This window comes from Lissotriton vulgaris, chromosome 1_1, assembly GCF_964263255.1.
Source record: "Lissotriton vulgaris chromosome 1_1, aLisVul1.2, whole genome shotgun sequence".
Lineage (NCBI taxonomy): Eukaryota > Metazoa > Chordata > Amphibia > Caudata > Salamandridae > Lissotriton > Lissotriton vulgaris.
Window position 1 is genome coordinate 952,362,751 of NC_141685.1, and position 16,807 is coordinate 952,379,557.

The 16,807-nt window shown below is 45.5% G+C and overlaps 1 protein-coding gene across 8 annotated transcripts in view; it reads right to left on the reverse strand.

Moving 5' to 3' along the window:
• Positions 1 to 16,807, reverse strand: part of BAZ2A (bromodomain adjacent to zinc finger domain 2A) — a 1,275,716-nt gene that overhangs the window by 1,088,386 nt on the left and 170,523 nt on the right. For 6 of the 8 annotated variants that reach the window (XM_086959424.1, XM_086959462.1, XM_086959400.1 and 3 more), the window contains one exon: positions 9,674 to 9,796. In XM_086959424.1, the coding sequence (XP_086815550.1) occupies positions 9,674 to 9,794 (121 nt within the window). In that variant the 5' untranslated portion in view covers positions 9,795 to 9,796. Of the gene's footprint in view, positions 1 to 6,782; positions 6,876 to 9,647; positions 9,797 to 16,807 lie in introns of those variants that run through there. The other 2 variants (XM_086959443.1, XM_086959451.1) reach the window with 2 other exon arrangements.

The following is a 16,807-nucleotide window of genomic DNA, read 5'->3' on the forward strand; positions in this document are numbered from 1 at the left end:
GCTTCCATTTTGCCGCATAACATGCTATAGTGGTGGGCTTTCTTGCCTCCCTTATGATATACATACAGTCAGGAGGCAGGTTGAGGTAGCCGAATTCTAAGACCTCAGGAGCCAGATCGCCAGGTTGCGCTGTTGCGGATCTGGATGCTGAATGTCGCCATGGCTCTGCTTCAAAAGCCTGGGCGTGAGGTGCAGCCTTTGATGCGGTACCAAGGAGAGTTCTAGAAACGTGGTGTACCATGGTTGGCGTGCCCACGTCGGAGCAACCAGGATGAGAGTCATTGTGTGTTGCTTCAGTTTGCGTGCCACTAGCGGTATTAGCGGTGCTGGGGGAAAAGCGTACGCAAATATGCCTGACCAGTTCATCCATATCGCATTTCCCTGCGACTGTGGGTGTGGGAACCTGGCGGCAAAGCTTTGGCATTTTGCGTTTTCCCTTGTGGCGAAGAGGTCTATCTCTGGATGACCCCACTGCTGGAAGTGCGGGTGGAGGACTGATGGATGTATCTCCCACTCGTGCATCTGGTGGCTGTGCCTGCTGAGCAGGTCCGCCATCGGATTGTCCTTGCCTGGGAGGTGTTCTGCCATGAGGAAGAGGTTTCTCTGAATGGCCCACTTCCACATGCTTTGAGCCAAGTGAGACAACTGTGGAGAGTGTGTACCTCCCTGCTTCTGTATGTAGTACATGGCCGTCATGTTGTCTGTCCGGATCAACACTACCTTGTTGCACAAATGTACTTTGAATGCTTTCATTGCCATGAAGATAGCCATCAGTTCCAGAAGGTTGATGTGCATCTTCTGCTGTGCTGTCCATAGTCCCTGCACTGTGTAGTGGAGTACATGAGTTCCCCATCCCTGGAGAGATGAGAGATGCGTCTGTCGTCAGTATAATCTGTGGCACAGGCTCTTGGAATGGTCGGCCCCTGCAAAGGTTTTGTGGGTTCCACCAATGCAGAGAGTTGAATACGTGACCGGTCACCAACACTAGGTCTTTCATTAGTCCGTGAGCCTGATTCCACTGACGTGCCAAGCACTCCTGAAGCGGACGCATGTGTAGTCTCGCGTGCGGGACTATGAAGATGCAGGAGGCCATCATGCCTATCAACTGCATGAACACTCGTGCTGGAAGCGAGTGTTGTGGTTTGAATTTCCGTGTCAGCAATTGCATGCTGTTGATCCTCACTTAATGTGGCTGTGCTTTGGCTGCCAGTGTCTATTGTCGCGCCCAAGTACTGCCGTACGTGGGCAGGCTGAAGGTGGGACTTTGGATAATTCAGTGAAAACCCTAGATCGTGAAGAACGTGAATGGTGTGGGACATGTGGGTGGCACATTGCTGGGCCGACTTTGCTTGGATAAGCCAGTCGTCCAGATAAGGGTAGACATGAACGTTTTGTCTCCGTAGGTGTGCTGCCACTGTCACTAGGCACTTGGTAAACACCCTGGGTGCTGTTGTCACTCCGAAAGGGAGGACCTTGAACTGATAATGCTGATCCTGAATGGTAAATCTGAGATATTTTCTGTGTGACGGGTGTAGGGGTATATGGAAATATGCATCCTTCAGATCTAGTGGTGCGAGGAAATCTCCCTGACTGAGTAATGGTAGAACCTGCTGCAATGTGAGCATGTGAAAGTGTTCTGACAGGATGTACTGGTTTAGGGGCTTGAGGTCCAGTATGGGTCTGAGGGACCCATCCTTTTTGGGGATCAAGAAGTACAGCGAGTACACCCCTGTACCTCTTTGTTCCACAGGCACGAGCTCTATGGCTCCTTTTTGCAGCATGCGGACTACCTCCTGCTGCAATAACTGTAGATGCGCTGCGGACATAGGACGGTGTCTTGGGGGTATGTTGGGTGGAGTGGATGTTAACTCCAGACAATAACCGTACTGGATAAGCTGCCTCACCCACCTGTCTGTAGTGATGGATTTCCAGACCGGCAGGAACTGTTGTAGTCTCCCCCCGACCGGTGTTATATGGTCGGGGGGTAGTGACAAGACGTCACTGTTTATTAGTGGCAGAGGATCTGGAGTTGTTGTTTCCACGACCTCTGCCCTTGGTGCTGTTTCCACGGTAGCCACCCCTATTGTTCTTGTTGTAGGTGGTCTGCGTGCCTCCTTTACGGTATTGTGTCTGCTGGGACACCTGGCCTCTGGAAGCTCCTCTATTGTTGGAGCGACGAAAAGTACCACCCCTGAACTGCTGCGACTGTAGAGCCCCCATGGACTTTGCAGTCTCTGTGTCCTTTTTAATTTTTTCTAAGGTGATGTCAACTTCTGGGCCAAACAAGTAATCAGGGTTAACTGGCTGATTGAGTATGGTGGATTGTATCTCAGGCTTGAAGCCGGAGATACTCAGCCAGGCGTGTCTTCGTAACATAACGCTTGTACTAAAAGCCCTGGCTGCAATGTCTGCTGCGTCTAGCGCACACTTAATCGATGCGTTGGATATAAGTTTCCCTTCTTGTATTAGCATCTCTGCTGCCTCCTTATACTCATCTGGCAAATGTTGTAACAGGGTCTCAAGTGTATCATAATGAGCCCTGTCATATCTGGCTAAGAGTGCTTGTGTGTTGGAGATTCGCCAGACATTGGCCGCTTGAGCTGCCACCCTTTTCCCCGATGCTTTTAGCACTTTAGATTCTTTGTCAGGGGGAGGAGCATCACCCGTGGTCTGCGAGTTCGCTCTTTTACGAGCATTTGAAACAACCAGAGAGTCCAATGGCAACTGTCCCCTGATATACGTAGGGTCCACAGGTGCTGGTTTGTATTTTTTTTCAATTCTGGGGTTTACCACTCTCGCCCTCGTGGTCTCCTTAAAGATGTCTCCAGCGTGTTTCAGGACACCTTTAAGCATGGGTGGAGTCTTGACAGTTCTCTCTGAGGTCGAGAAGGTGTCAAAATAAAAAATCCTCTTCAATAGGGTCAGCATGGAGTTGGACATCGTGATTTTTTGCCGCCCTCTCAATAAATGCGTTAAACGCAGCTGTGTCTTCTGTATGTGAGGTCTTAACAGCATAGGTATGACTGTCAGGGGATTTTTGTGGCTCCCCTGGGTCAACAGTGTCTGCCCAGGGTTCAGTGTGGTCTTCTGTATCAGTGTCTACAGGATAACTGTAATCCTCATTTTCACCATCCCCTACATCCCCATCTGAATGTGTGGGTGATAAAGGAGCAGGTTCTTGTCCACATTGTTGCAGAGGTTCAAAAAGAAGGTGATGTTGCAGAATCCCTCTTTTTCTTTAATGGAATTTTATACGACTCCATAGGCTGTTCTGGGGCGATCTTTCGCTTGAAAATGGAAAGTCTACCAGTCTCAGCATCGATGAATTGCCTCGACTGATCTTCCTGCAGAGGCTGTCGATGCTTGGTGGCCCCTTCCGTAGTGGTAGGCTTCGGCCCCATGGACACCTTCTTGGCCGCTTCGATGCCCGTCTTAGGAGCGAACGCCTTAGGTGCCACTTGCGGCGGCAGTGTAAACTTAATCGGTGCCGACGACTTCGGAGGTTTACTGACGGTCTTCGGGGGTTGAGTGGCCTTCGGTCCGGCAGCACTAATCTTCTCCTTAATGCATTGCAGCGAGTCAGACACCTGCTTCGAAAAGGAGGCGGATGGTTGTGTTGACTCAACGGGGTCATTAGAGCCACTGCTTGTTTTGGACTCTAGGTCCTTACTGACCTTTGCTTTGTCGAGTCGACGCTTAGGATCGAGAATGGTCTGCGTTTCGAGTCCTTTGTTTGTGTCGACGGTCTTCGGCGCCGACTTCTTCAGGTCGATGTCCTTGACCTTTTTCTTCGGTGCCCTGGCTTTTGGCTCGACACCCTTTAGCGACCTCTTCGGGTCGATAACACTCTTCTGTTTCGTCGGAGCCGATGGTTCAGAAGCCTTTGATCCGACCAAAGTAACGTGTACTTTCGGTTTCGATTAAGTCTCCGGTGCTTTCGGTTTCATAGCCACCGATGATTTTGGTTTCGATTTTGATCGATCAACCGATGGCTCTTTGGAAGTGTCCGTAGCCGGGCCCTGAGGCGAGGCTGTAGAACTATGCATTTGATCTTGGGTAAGGCCATGTGGTGATCCCTCGACCCGAGCCTAATAGAGTGTTCTAGTCTCGGCCCCCATATCGACGGTTGGGCCTAGCTCCTCGCTTGAGCTATCTTCTACGGCCCCAAGGGCCTCATCGTCGTCTCCTACGTCGACGTCTTCATTATCGACCATTTCCACATCCGCGTCGTAACTGGAGTCTATCTCTGATGCAGGATCAGACAGGTTCTCTTGAACTTCCTGCTCGACTCCCTCATCATCCTCGGCATCGAAGATGTTCACCGGGTCAGGTGCCGTCTGCTGGGATCGGAACCGAGAACAAGCCATACAGCTGGCTTCATCGTGATCCGGAGACAGGCACTTGTTGCACACCGGGTGGACATCGATGTGAGGATACTTGGAGTTGCAAACGGGACATCTCTTAAACGGGCTCCGTTCCATAATGGATCGTCGATAAGGCCTCTGGCGTCGACCGGGCCTTCAGTGCTGAAAGCCACGCGGCTCTTCTGGACGTCCGGCTCGAGGACAGAGCTGGAACAAGTACTGGGCACCGATCGCAAAGACAATACCGACGGTAACTAAAGGCCTTTTGGCCAAATATAAAGTCTTTTATCGATTCCGAACTTGAGTTAACAAATATACATCCGAACCCAATGGCGGAAAAAAACAATCTGAGGATGGAGAGGATGCCCATGCGCACTGTAGTCCAGGGGAGGAGCCACCTATCTCGTGATACTTCGAAGACTCTTCCAGGACAACAATGTGCAATCATCCGGACCCAACACTAGGCGGCGATCTATGCACAGATATGAATTCAGCAGCCTACATGCCTCGAACTGGACAAGGACTTTCAGGCAAATTGAGAGTTATCAGAGTGGGAGGTCAAGGAAGGACTGAAGTCAAGGTGGACCCCATCCCTTTCCCAAGTGCTTTGCGGTGCAAGCTCAATTTCATTCTGTGCGAGGAGCATAAAAGCAATACAGTACGCAGTGGCTGTTCACGCGATCCCCTCAATGACACCCAAAAATACATTTCTACAAACAAAAAGCATGAAAGCATGTCAACAGCGCAATATGTCTGTGAAAAACCTGATCCATTTATGTTCTCATACTCCATGTCCAAATTCTGTAATAAAAGGTCTCTCAAAGCTCTTAAAAGCATTCAAAGAAAAAATTAACAACCATATGTAAAGGTCAGATGAAGCAAGAGAAAACAAAAACCAAAAGCGTTGGAAAGTAGATTTTAATACAACTATGAAAAGCGGAGGACCTTGTTCAGGATCCTTAATACAAAGAGCTAAAAAATGTGCTAACCTAACCACACTTCACTCTCGCATGCTGCAATAGCCTCTTCCTTAAAGAGACACTTACAGTGTCATTTCACCTTAATGAGCTGTTCGCTTATCCAGCCAGCTGTAGTTTAATCAATCCTTTTTACAGCAGGAGAGTATTACAAAGATTTTGTTTATTCCAATAAACCGATTCCCATTCTATTCAACATGAACTGCAGTTAACACAAAAAAATACAAAGCAATTGTCGTCGGACAGGCTTTGTAAAATTCATCACTTCAAAATCGGAACATTATCAAAATTTGTTTAGGGTAACAACGACATGGATGCAGACTGTCAAGGTTTATGAACATTAGGTACAATTGTATCATTGAACATCACAATTTTAATTGAAAATATTTATTTCAAGGACATTACTTTAGTTCAAACTTTTTTATTCAGCTCAAGAGAACAGGTATTCCTGATCTGTGACGCCAGCACAGTCAGTTGGTTTTAGTCATGGGGCCCAATTACAGCATAAGCACAACATACACTTTGATAATCATGTACTGTGAAGTACTCATATATTGCCCCATTTGAAATGGGGAACATATTTCCCCTATTAGCAGCACTTTCTCCCCCATAAGCTTTTAGTAGTCAAGATGTCGGTTTGAGAACAAACAGGCATTCCTTGTAATTCCAGTTCCGTCTGATAACGGAGAGAGGGTTATAGTAGGGCACTTATTAGCAGTGGGAATCCTGGCATTTTCTTGGAGAGTGGTCTGGCATTTAAACGTCTTGTGATGGATGAGTGAAAATCGCCTTAAACAGATCGACTCCCTGCCCCACAATGACATTTACCAACCTTCTCATGCTAACACCTCAGGTCTGCTGTGGTAACTGTTTCAGGAGTCCTCGGGCAATCAAAAGATTATTGGACAAATGTTAACATCTAGAGCCTTTTAACCCTCATTTCCAAGGCTTACTCTACTGTTGGACCCAAAACTAAACCCGAAGAATACACCTTTACCACGTGACTCAGGGTAGACATGCAGAGTATTTATTATAAGGGTTACACAGGAACATGGTGTGGGGGAAAGATTCATTGTCCAGTAAGTGCTTATAGTTTAAAAACTAAAGAAATTAAATCACAGTACACAGCTTGATACTATACATGAAATGCAGCAGACAGAAGAGAATTATAAATGGGGAAAATTGCTGGGGAATGGAGATAAACAGCACTAATCGAAGGCTGCTGTCAGACTCCTACAGGTAAGGATTCTGTCAAATGAGCGTGAAATAGAGCAAGCTTTCCTGGGGGAGGGGATACAATCCTACTTTCACTTTCTACGTGCTGTAAAATAAACAAAAAAAAAAGAAGGCAAGGTAAGGCTCTTTTCAGGGTATATACTCTTAGCAGCCCTGTGCCACTTATTATCACTGTTGGTCCCATAAGGCTTTATTGAGTATGTACCTTTAAAAAGTTTAGCATGTTTTCCCAGTTCAGATTGCAGCCGGAGGCTGGGATGCCTTGTTCCTGCTGCTGTGCATATTCAAATACGAATCGCTTGCGACTCAAATGATGGCCACTGTCCCTGTTGGTGTCTGTATGCCTCAAATTTCCAAGCATAGATAGTGGGAGACGTAGTTTCACTGTAGAAAAGACGGGAAAGAGTTAAGACATGGGATCTCACCACACACTGCTGTGGTGTACATCCTTCCTAGTATTACAGTGGGTCAACGTTCAGTAATTTCCTGCACAGGTGCTCTTCTTCTACGCACCGTAAGTGGTCGGTCAATGGTTTACTTCTTTTAATGTAGCTCAAGGCCGCCTTTTCTAGTACTAGTAGTGTGCAACATTTCTGTGTTCCAGTTATAGAACCTGGGCGGGAGAGTGAGCAGTCAAAGATTCTGATGCTTGGGCAGGAGCTGTCCCTACACTAAAAGAAAACCTGTGCCTCCCTTCATTTCACAAGATTCTGGTCCACTTCAAAGGTACTGAGGAAAGCTCCTATAATTTATATCCCTACCCGACAGGCTCACTCAACCTTTCATCTCCTGTACCATCCACACACATCTTATCCAAAATAGTATTCTGCTAAAGAACGATGATGGATTCAACCCAGATCTGTGACTGGGGATGAGTATCTGAAAAGTTTTAGAGCTCCGTCCATAATCTCCTTGTGTTGGCCTAGCTGCCCTTAAATGGTTTTATTTTTCAAGAGAGGGTAATGTCCCTGAATCTTGGATCCTGACTGCATGGTGCAGAGGATGGGTCGTACATGTTGGACCCAGAACAGATCCTCTACCCTAGGTCATCTCAATGAACACCTTCCAGAAAGGTGGTGAATTATGTCACAAGCAGAATAGAGAACTGATGGGGAAGGGTGCCTGTAGTAGTCTCAGCATGAAATGCCCTTGTCCCTCTCTAGATGGCAAGGTAGCGGAAATCCCAGGGTTGGACCACAGGAACTCACCTTTTTAGCCAAGTTTAATAAGGATTGATAGATCCTGGAGTGCATGCCAGGGCAAGCTTTTAGACACCTTTGTCCCCATTACGGAGATCCTGGATATGGCAAAACATGCCAAAGGTTCAGGCACCCTCATTTCCCCAGAGACTCTTTCTAGTTGAGCTCAGTGTGCAGTGGTCTTCCTGGGAAATACCAACTGCGCACTCTCCACCAAGTGGCGACACTTGTTTCCGTTCAAGGTGGGTCCCACGTTAGGGGATTTGGCAGATTCAGAAGCCCGAGCTGTTGCCCAAGGGGAACTGTTTGGGGAGCCCTTTATTAAGGAGCTCAGCAAATTTGTAAATACTTTCACATCATTAGATAAGGACCAGTCCTCTACTAAGCGGGTGTTCTCCTATCAGATTTTTTCATGAGGTCGGTTGAGGTAGGGGCTGCTCGACAGGCCAGTCCTTCCGAAATTCCAGAGGGCAAGGCTCCAGGCATGGGCAGTTCCAGGATCAAACCCGCTATGGAAATTTCTACAAAACCCTCAGCAGACGGTCAAGAGGCCGAGGTTTGAGGGGTTGATGCTGCCTCAAAATCAGGTCTCACCCCTTCTTCCCTCTGAGTGGGGTGGTAGGCTGGCAACATTTTTACATGTTTGGGAGACGCTCATGGGCGATGCTTGGGTCTTACAGACTGTTCAAGGGTCCCAAAGAGGTTTGAGGACAACCCTGTCAGAAGACATTCCCCAGACCTCCATCAACAAGCTCAACACCAAATATAGGAATACCAAGAAGTTTTTATCATCCTGCTGTAAATTATAGGCAAACAACTTTACATCACCTATTCAGACGACACCCAGAAGTCTTGTGATTAATTTGGATCTGTTTAGCAAACCTAAATCATGCAGAAATGTTCCTTTGGGACGGAAAGGGTTTTTTCTGGATACTCTTCCACAAAAGATTTGTTCAATCTTCTCCTAAGTGTAGAATAATAAGGTGCAATGTTTACACTATATTCAGTGGACTGTAGATCCCTGGAAGTAGCTTTGGGTTCTTTGTGATCAATAGGAACATCATACAGTCTGACCTTGGAGCAAATGTGATGTGTTTCCGACTCTTAAAAGGGTTATCAACCATCTTTAACTTTCTCACTGGGGAATGACTAACATCATATTGTTTGACAAGGACACATACCCTTTACAGACTGCTTAGTAGCATCCTTGTTTGGTATAGGCATGGTGTGTTACCTTAACCCTAAACGGTCCAGATCCTACATCTATAGTTTCTGATTTTATGTAAATTAGTATCACTTACTGATCATCAAATATAATCTGCATTTATTTAGCAGGATCCGATTCGAGGGAAGCAGTAAAGGAAGAATTTTCACACAAGGCTTCTCAATGTTGCCGGATTTTATGATTTTGTAAATAATGACAAAGTGAATGCTAGGTGTGATGTTTATAACATGAGATTAGTTTTATCTCCCATTAGGACTTGGTAAGTACTATTGGGGAGTGGAGTTGGCGTAACGGCTAGGGCGGTCGACCTAGAATCTGAGGAACTAGGTTTGAGTCTTGGCAATGACGCTGAGCAGCCTAAGATTGTGGGCAAATGACTTAATCTCCCCGTAACGAACAAAAAAAAAATATGTCCTCATGTAATGCAACTGGTGCTATGTAAAGCGCTCTGACACCCGATTCGGGTCAAGTTCGCGCTGTATAAAACTCTGTAAAATAAAAAAATATACAAATCACGAAATACATATTTACGTGTAAAGCCATAGAATCTTAAGACAATGGACTTTCTCTTTTGCATCACTGCATGCCTCAATGGTACACACAAATCGCCCCCCCCCCCCAATCAAAATCCATTAATATGCCTCACCCTATCACACATCGCCAAGTGCTCACCTTTCCCTTGTTGGGAGAAGGTCAGCAGTGACCCATTGGTGTAGAGGTTCTCTGGTTTTAGGTTGGAAGTGTTGCTTACAGGGGGAAGGGCAGTGTAGCTACAATGGTCACTGATTTCCATTTCTGCAGAAAGAAAAAAAATGAAATGAAACATTAGAATGAGACTATATATTTGCCAACTTCTTTATTAATTACATAAAAATACTGAAAAATAATGAGGAAACTGCATTTACAAGCTTCATTTCATTCCACGTTCTCAGTTGGGAAGTTGCTTTTGGGCATTACACAAGCGATGAAAGCGATGTCAGCCTATCTACATCCCAAAGCACACAGTTGATCTTACACAAGCGCCCGACTATGTCGGTACATTTGTATACTCATTAAAGAGAATGGATTTAACATTGTTTTCATATTTTTTAAGTAGATGTCTGTCATAATGTCAAGATTTGGTTTTCTGAGCATAAAATACAAATCGCTTTTGAAAACCGGAAGTGAAACATCTTCCTGCAGTTTAATCATCTCTCAGATTACTTCCGATCACATTCAAAGAGAGCTTCTGGAATCACAAACCAATTACCCACAAACGTAAAACAAAAGGTCGTAACTAAAATAAGCCTGCGCGTAAACAATAAAAACAAGCATTGGCATAGCCAAAAGGTCTCGCCTTTGGGACCTTATAAGTTTTTAATTATGCAGCACAATATCCTTGGTGCAACATCAACTGTCGCATGGCTAAACACTTATAATGTCCTAAAGGTGAGCCCTATTGGCTATGCCAATGCTTTTTATGCAAGCAGGCGGCAATGAAAGCCACAAAGTGCAAGATGGCCCAAATCTTCTGCGTTGGTTGTAGATGGGACTTTGGTTAGTTGGAAGAGAATTCCAAGAACAGCAGTCACATTCTAGTCAGTAGTTGATCCGCGGACTTGGGGGATCCAGCCATCATCAGCCAATCATCGCGATATGGAAATATGTGTATCCCCAACCTTGAAAGATGGGCCTCACAACCACTGCCATCATCTTCCTGAACATCCAAAATTAGACTAAAGAATAGGATGGCAAACCTTAAGTGATCCATGCCTACCATAAACAGAGGGAAACTTATGGTGGAACGCATGTGTGTCCCTGCAAGTCCAAGAACACCACCCAGTCACTTTGATCTGGGGAGAAAAGGGCCTGGGCTAAAGTCAACACTTTGGACCTGTCCTTCAGAAAGAAAGTGTGCAATTACCTAAGGTCTAGAATCAGCCTGAGTCGGACATTCTCCTTTAAACACCAAAACTTAGCCAGAGTGGCATCTAGGCCTCTTCAACTCTCTTGATGGTCCGTCTCAACAACAGTGACTAAATTTGCTGGGCGATAACGGAGGCATGTTGAGCTGAAGTCTGAGTAGGGCCAGGAGGAACACTAGAGGGAAAGACAGGAGAGGAGGGTATTACCATGTTCAACAGCCTGAAGAATCCACTCGTCTGAAGTAATTGCAAAACAAATGCGTGGGAAAACATATGATGCCCTCTACTTGCCACAAACTGCTAAAAAGCGGTGATTGGAGGGGTTTAGTTGCAGCAGTGGCAGGGGAGGAGGAAGAAGTAAACAGGTGTTTCAGCTGCAGGCCACTGCCTGTGTCACTACTGCACATTAGTGAACCACAAAAAGAGCTGCGAGGGCTGCCTTTAGAGAAAAGCAAGGCCTTGTGAATACCACTTGAATTTCCTTTATAGCTGGTAGAACTAATAAGGCATATTCATACGAAATGTCTGTGTATCTTCAGAAAATTCAGTGGAGAGCAACCAGGCGCAAAATCAGATCACTCCATCGTGGAGAAGTGTGGCTCAATGGTTAGAGCGGGCAGACCTCGATGCAGAGCTCTGGCCAGGGACCAGGGTTCGATTCCTGCCCCGGCGGGTCTCGGGCTCATTAATTCCCCTGACCAGATATTCTCGCCTCAGTGCCTATTCTGATCATGGGTCCCACGCTGCAACTCTGGGCAATAGCTTGCTTAGTCTCCACAACGGCCCCCACAACGCGAGGGATGCCTGGTCTGCACCATGGGGGTGCCCAGAAGTGGACACTTCACAGGGAAAGCCAGGAAGGGTTCCCTTGCGGTATTCGTACAAGCGCCGGGAAACCCACAGCGGGTAGCTGTGCGCTATACATGTACAAAAACATTTACATTTACAAAGCCAATAGCACAACCCAAGCAATCTGTTGTGTCCAGATTGGCTCCCAACACTTACTTTGCTGCTTTGTGACCAAGAATTGCCTATGCAAAAGCAAATCTGAACTCTTCATGTACAGCTTGCAAGATCTCACTAGCCACATCCCACAGTTCATAAGTATAGAGCCCTAGAAGCCATATCGCATTGAGTGACCTCAAAGTGGCAAAGAGGAAAACCCTCTGGCCAAACACACCAATGCACTTCGATATGCAGTCCGACATGCCATGGAAAATGCATTAGACTTCACTGTGGAGGGAACTTCAAGCAGCAAGCTTTCATGTTGGGTCAGAAAGGAGAGCTCTGTGGTGACAGACCTTTGGCGCCTAGCTAATAGGGCGACTCGCCAGTGGTGCCGAGCACAGCTTATACTACGTCACAGTCAAATCTTTTGTATAGGCCTCATTGAAGAGCAGTAAGGGCTCTGAAGTCCAAGGCCCAAGTAGCAAGATCTCAGTAGATTTGCACTGGTTTCCACAGTGGGCAACTGAAGGCCAAGTACTTCTGCTGTTCTGTGGTGTAACAACCACAAAAGAGGCACTCTCCTCGATAGGAGGTGCAGAAGGAAGTGCAATTCTGCCTCAGGTAGAAGTATTAGGGTCACAAACATTTTGTAAATCTACTTCCATTCAATCATTAGTATAATTTGAAAGGAGGGTGTAAGATGTCCGCATCCTTATTGTTATCATCATGCAGACACATTTTAATGGCCAAGACAGCATCTGAATCAAATCCAAATAAGGCCTTGAGCCTCCTGCAATACTGGCTTTGACGTAATGCCACTGCGTAGCAAGCTTCCAAGACAAGAGGCTGCCTTTTACTAATCTTGTAACCAGACAATTGTCTGAAGAATGTCTAGATTCGAAACTGGCATCATTAGAACATCTTAGTGAGGGCAACACAAATACTGTACTAAAGGTCAGAGGTGGATAGCAGTAGATACCTTCATTAAATACATTTTGACAGGCTACAACAGCACATCAAGAACACATCCAGTCCTGATACGGCTACAAAATTACCACCCTTTATGATAATTAGACCGGCTAGACTTCGCTTGGCAAGAGTACTGCAGTCTCTGAAGGCTGCCTTGTATTAAAGGATTGTCCAGATGCTTACAGTAAATGAAAACTCAAGGTGAATTTAACTCCTCTACTTAGCATTGTTGACACCTTTACTGCCCACAGCTAAACTGCAAATTCCCTCAAGACTAGGCTCATTCTCCAAAATCCTGAAAAAGAACCACCAGGACCGCAATGATCTTAAAAGTCTCTCTATCACAACCCTATTTGCCATGACTTTGGAAGAGGACCTCAAATATCACAAACCAACTGCACAACAGGATCAAAAGCAATCCTGTACTTCAGGATTACTATCCTGTGTTGAAACCCCAGTACAGTGAGGAGAAATCCACTTTTTGGTGGATTAAGATACTCTACAGAGATACAACCACAGTAAACTGGGGCCTTTGTCCCTCATTATGTGCAACCTCTGCAGCCTTGAACACTGTTAACCATTAAGTTCTGTATGGCACCCTCATATATGACTGGGTTTTAAAGACATTGTCATAGGTGTCAGACTGGATTATGAAAACATGATGTATGTGAACTGCCCATGTGTATGGTGATGAAATTGCTAGTTCCACAAAATGTGCCTACCTTTTTGTCTTGAGAAGTTATCCCTTTGCTTTTCTCTTTACAATAGCTGGAGCAATCTAAGGGGCCTGTGTGTGTGTGGCTCACCAAGTTCTCTATGGGGTCAGTCCTTCATTTATGAAGCACGAGACCGTACCCATCAATCGCAAATGGTTCTGTTTCAAAATCAGTTCCTACTTTCGAAATTCACAAATGGAAGGTCAGCCTTTCTCAGTTTTTGTCCCCATTCCATGGAACAGCATCCCTCTCTGTTTGCAGATGACATCAAAACATGATTCAGTTCAACAAATTGTGAGTGCAATCCATGAGCAGGATTCTGCTTTGCCTTGGTGTTACCGCAGGTCTGGAGCAAAGGAACGTTACAAATGTCAGAACATAAACAACAGTAGCAAAACCTTATTTCTTCCTAACACCACCCTTACCCCACACTTTCGGAGTCCCCACTCCAAACGTATCTAATCCCCCTGTTAACCTCCTAGAGTCTCCAGATGAATGAATGAATGAATTTCTAGAGCGCACAGCTACTCAATAAGAGTGTCCCGGCGCTGGTTGGTTCACGTATACATGACCCGTAGGCACCTATAGCCCTGGAATAGCCAGGTTTTAAGATGTTTCAAGATGTTTCTTAAAGGCTGTCAAGACCCTTATGGCTCTAAGAGCAGCCGGAATTTGGTTCCACGCTTGAGCTCCAAAAACCCTGAAGGTTCTGCCCCCAGGCGTACTCTGGGGATGCAGGCGAATCCCAAAGAGGAGGACCGCAGGGATCTGGCCGGCATGTAAAGACTTACTCTCTTTTTGGATAGTCCGCACCCTTACCGTGGAGGGCTTTGAAAAACATTGCCATGTCTTAGACTTGATCCTCTCTTTCATCGGGAGCCAGTGTAATACTTTGAAATGAGGGGCCATGTGTGTCCTGGGATTAAGCCTGAGGACCAATCTGGCTGCGGCGTTTTGGACCACTTGAAGGCAGTGAAGGAGATAACCAGGCATGCCCAGCTACAAAACGTTGGTGTAGTCCAGTCTGGAAGTCAACAAGGCCTGCACCACAGTTTTCCTGGTGAATGAGCGAAAGAATAGGAAGTAACTTGCCAAAGCAGATGCCCACTAAGAGCTGGACTTAAGGCCTCATAGAGAGCGCACTGTCAATCTGGATGCCAAGGTTTTTAACTGGAGATTGAGCTGAGAGAGGCGGAGACAACTCCTCAGGCCACTGATGGAGCAAGGTTTCACCCGTACAGAAACTTGCTTGGATTCAACCCTCTCAAAATAACCTATAATTTATTAATAAATATGTTTTGTCTACTAATATTTGCATTACACAACATATTTAGGAAGCTTGTCAATGTGCTTTTACTAACAATAACTCGAGTGTCCTAAAAATGGCCGCCAAAAACGCGGGAACTTTACTGCGCCTGCGTCCGCCACATACACATGGTGTGACGTACCTCTTCTTTTGGTGGGAACTTCTTCCTTCTGCGCACTAGTGCCAGAAATGGCCGCTTCAAACCTAACATGATAATGTTTCTGCTGCTTGTACTAAGCTTGTTCGTTTTGCTTAACTATTTAATGCAAAAGTTAAAATAAAGTAATGGGGTTAGAGTAAAGATAAGTGGTATAAAGTGCATTCATTTATTTTTGTATTCTAATAGGTTTCTCTTTGACTTTGTTAATAGCTCGTATTTGGGCCTGAAGGGGTACTTGAGACACCATTTTGAATTTGCACTGCACATGTGCCGGGACAAACGAGAGACCTTGAGCTGTGGCACTGAAACAGTGCCAAGGATTTTCTTACCTGCGATGCGCCTGAGAACCTCACCTGGGAAAAGGAAGAAGACTTGCAAATTGTTACAACATTGTATGCTAAAATGAAATGATATTTGTGGGGGGAATAAAATCGTGAGAGAATAAAATTTGGGTGGGAACTTGATCAATTCAAGTCAATTGAAATGACCTCATCTTAGTATGGTGTGATGACCTCTCCTCATTTTTCCGACCAATTACCGAAGGGGAACACATAGATTTGCAACATTTAGGGGTGGTACATTGCCCTGGAAATGGAATAACTAAGGTTGGTTTAGTTAGAGAATTTGTCCTACTTGTCCGAATAGCTGACCTGTCACTGACGCACGCTGTAGGAGATCGAGAGCAGAGGTGCTGGCAGAGCACTGTCAGAAGAATCGAGGTGTTTGGGGAAATTATCGATTTCCCAGTCGGGGTATTTTGAACTGGCTTACTGAGAGAGAGGGGTGTGACATTGGCGTTGCACTCAGCGGAGGTCATCTGTCCTGATCTGCACCTGTCTTGTCCCGTGGGCACCTGATCAGTCGGGATCCTTGTCTTTTGCCCCAGCCCGTGGCCAGGATTGGTCCTTGCACCATTTAGGTAAATATAAATCCATGCGGTATGTCCTTGTACTATTTCCCTTTCTCACCCTTCCCAGGTACCAATGTTTAAAGGGGTTACTGTGATTTCTTGCAAACTTTAGGTCCTATTGATTATATTCTTGCTTGTAAAATTTATGGTCACTGTATTGTGGCCTTGACTCACTTAAACTTGCATAGAAAAAGCATTTAAAACTTCCCAGAGTCTGTGGTTATTACAGGAAAGGTAAAATTGTGTGAATACTACCTGCTTAAGCAAACTCCCTATTCGATCCCTTGGACTTATAGTAAAGGTGACAAGGATTGGTAAGTCATGGTTTACAGGTATAAATCCTAAAAGGACTCAAATTACTGATAATCGGTTTATAGTAAAACACAGGACAACTAGTTCAAAGTGTGTATGTTTATGGGCCCAGGTGAGTAAGGTAAAATTGAGCTAGTGGTCCCGCGCGCGCTATCAGTATACTTTTCTGGTATCAGTAGTATGGTTAGGGTATAGTTAAAAATAGGTAGTTGTGTATCGATTATTGATTTTTATGTACTAACCATTATCCGCTTGTATTGTTAAATGTTGTCTGGAAGATCCCGGGATACTGAAAATGGTTGGTAAATAGAAGCCATACTGCTGTGAGGTTACTTGCCTTGAGGAAGGAGGTGCGTAAAGTTAGGTAAAACTTGAAACACTAGTTAGGGATTATTTTCTAGTATAAAAGTGAGAGTGATTGGTAGCAAAAGAGTTTTCTGGTGAAATTTTGGTCTTATATAACCTAGAAAGGGTAATTCTGAAGGAGTAGCAGGTTCTTTTTGCTTAAGTTGAGAGTAAACGGAAGGTTGTTTTACTTGCGGTGCATGAAGAGTAGGCGGAATTAGGTTTACTCGTTGTGA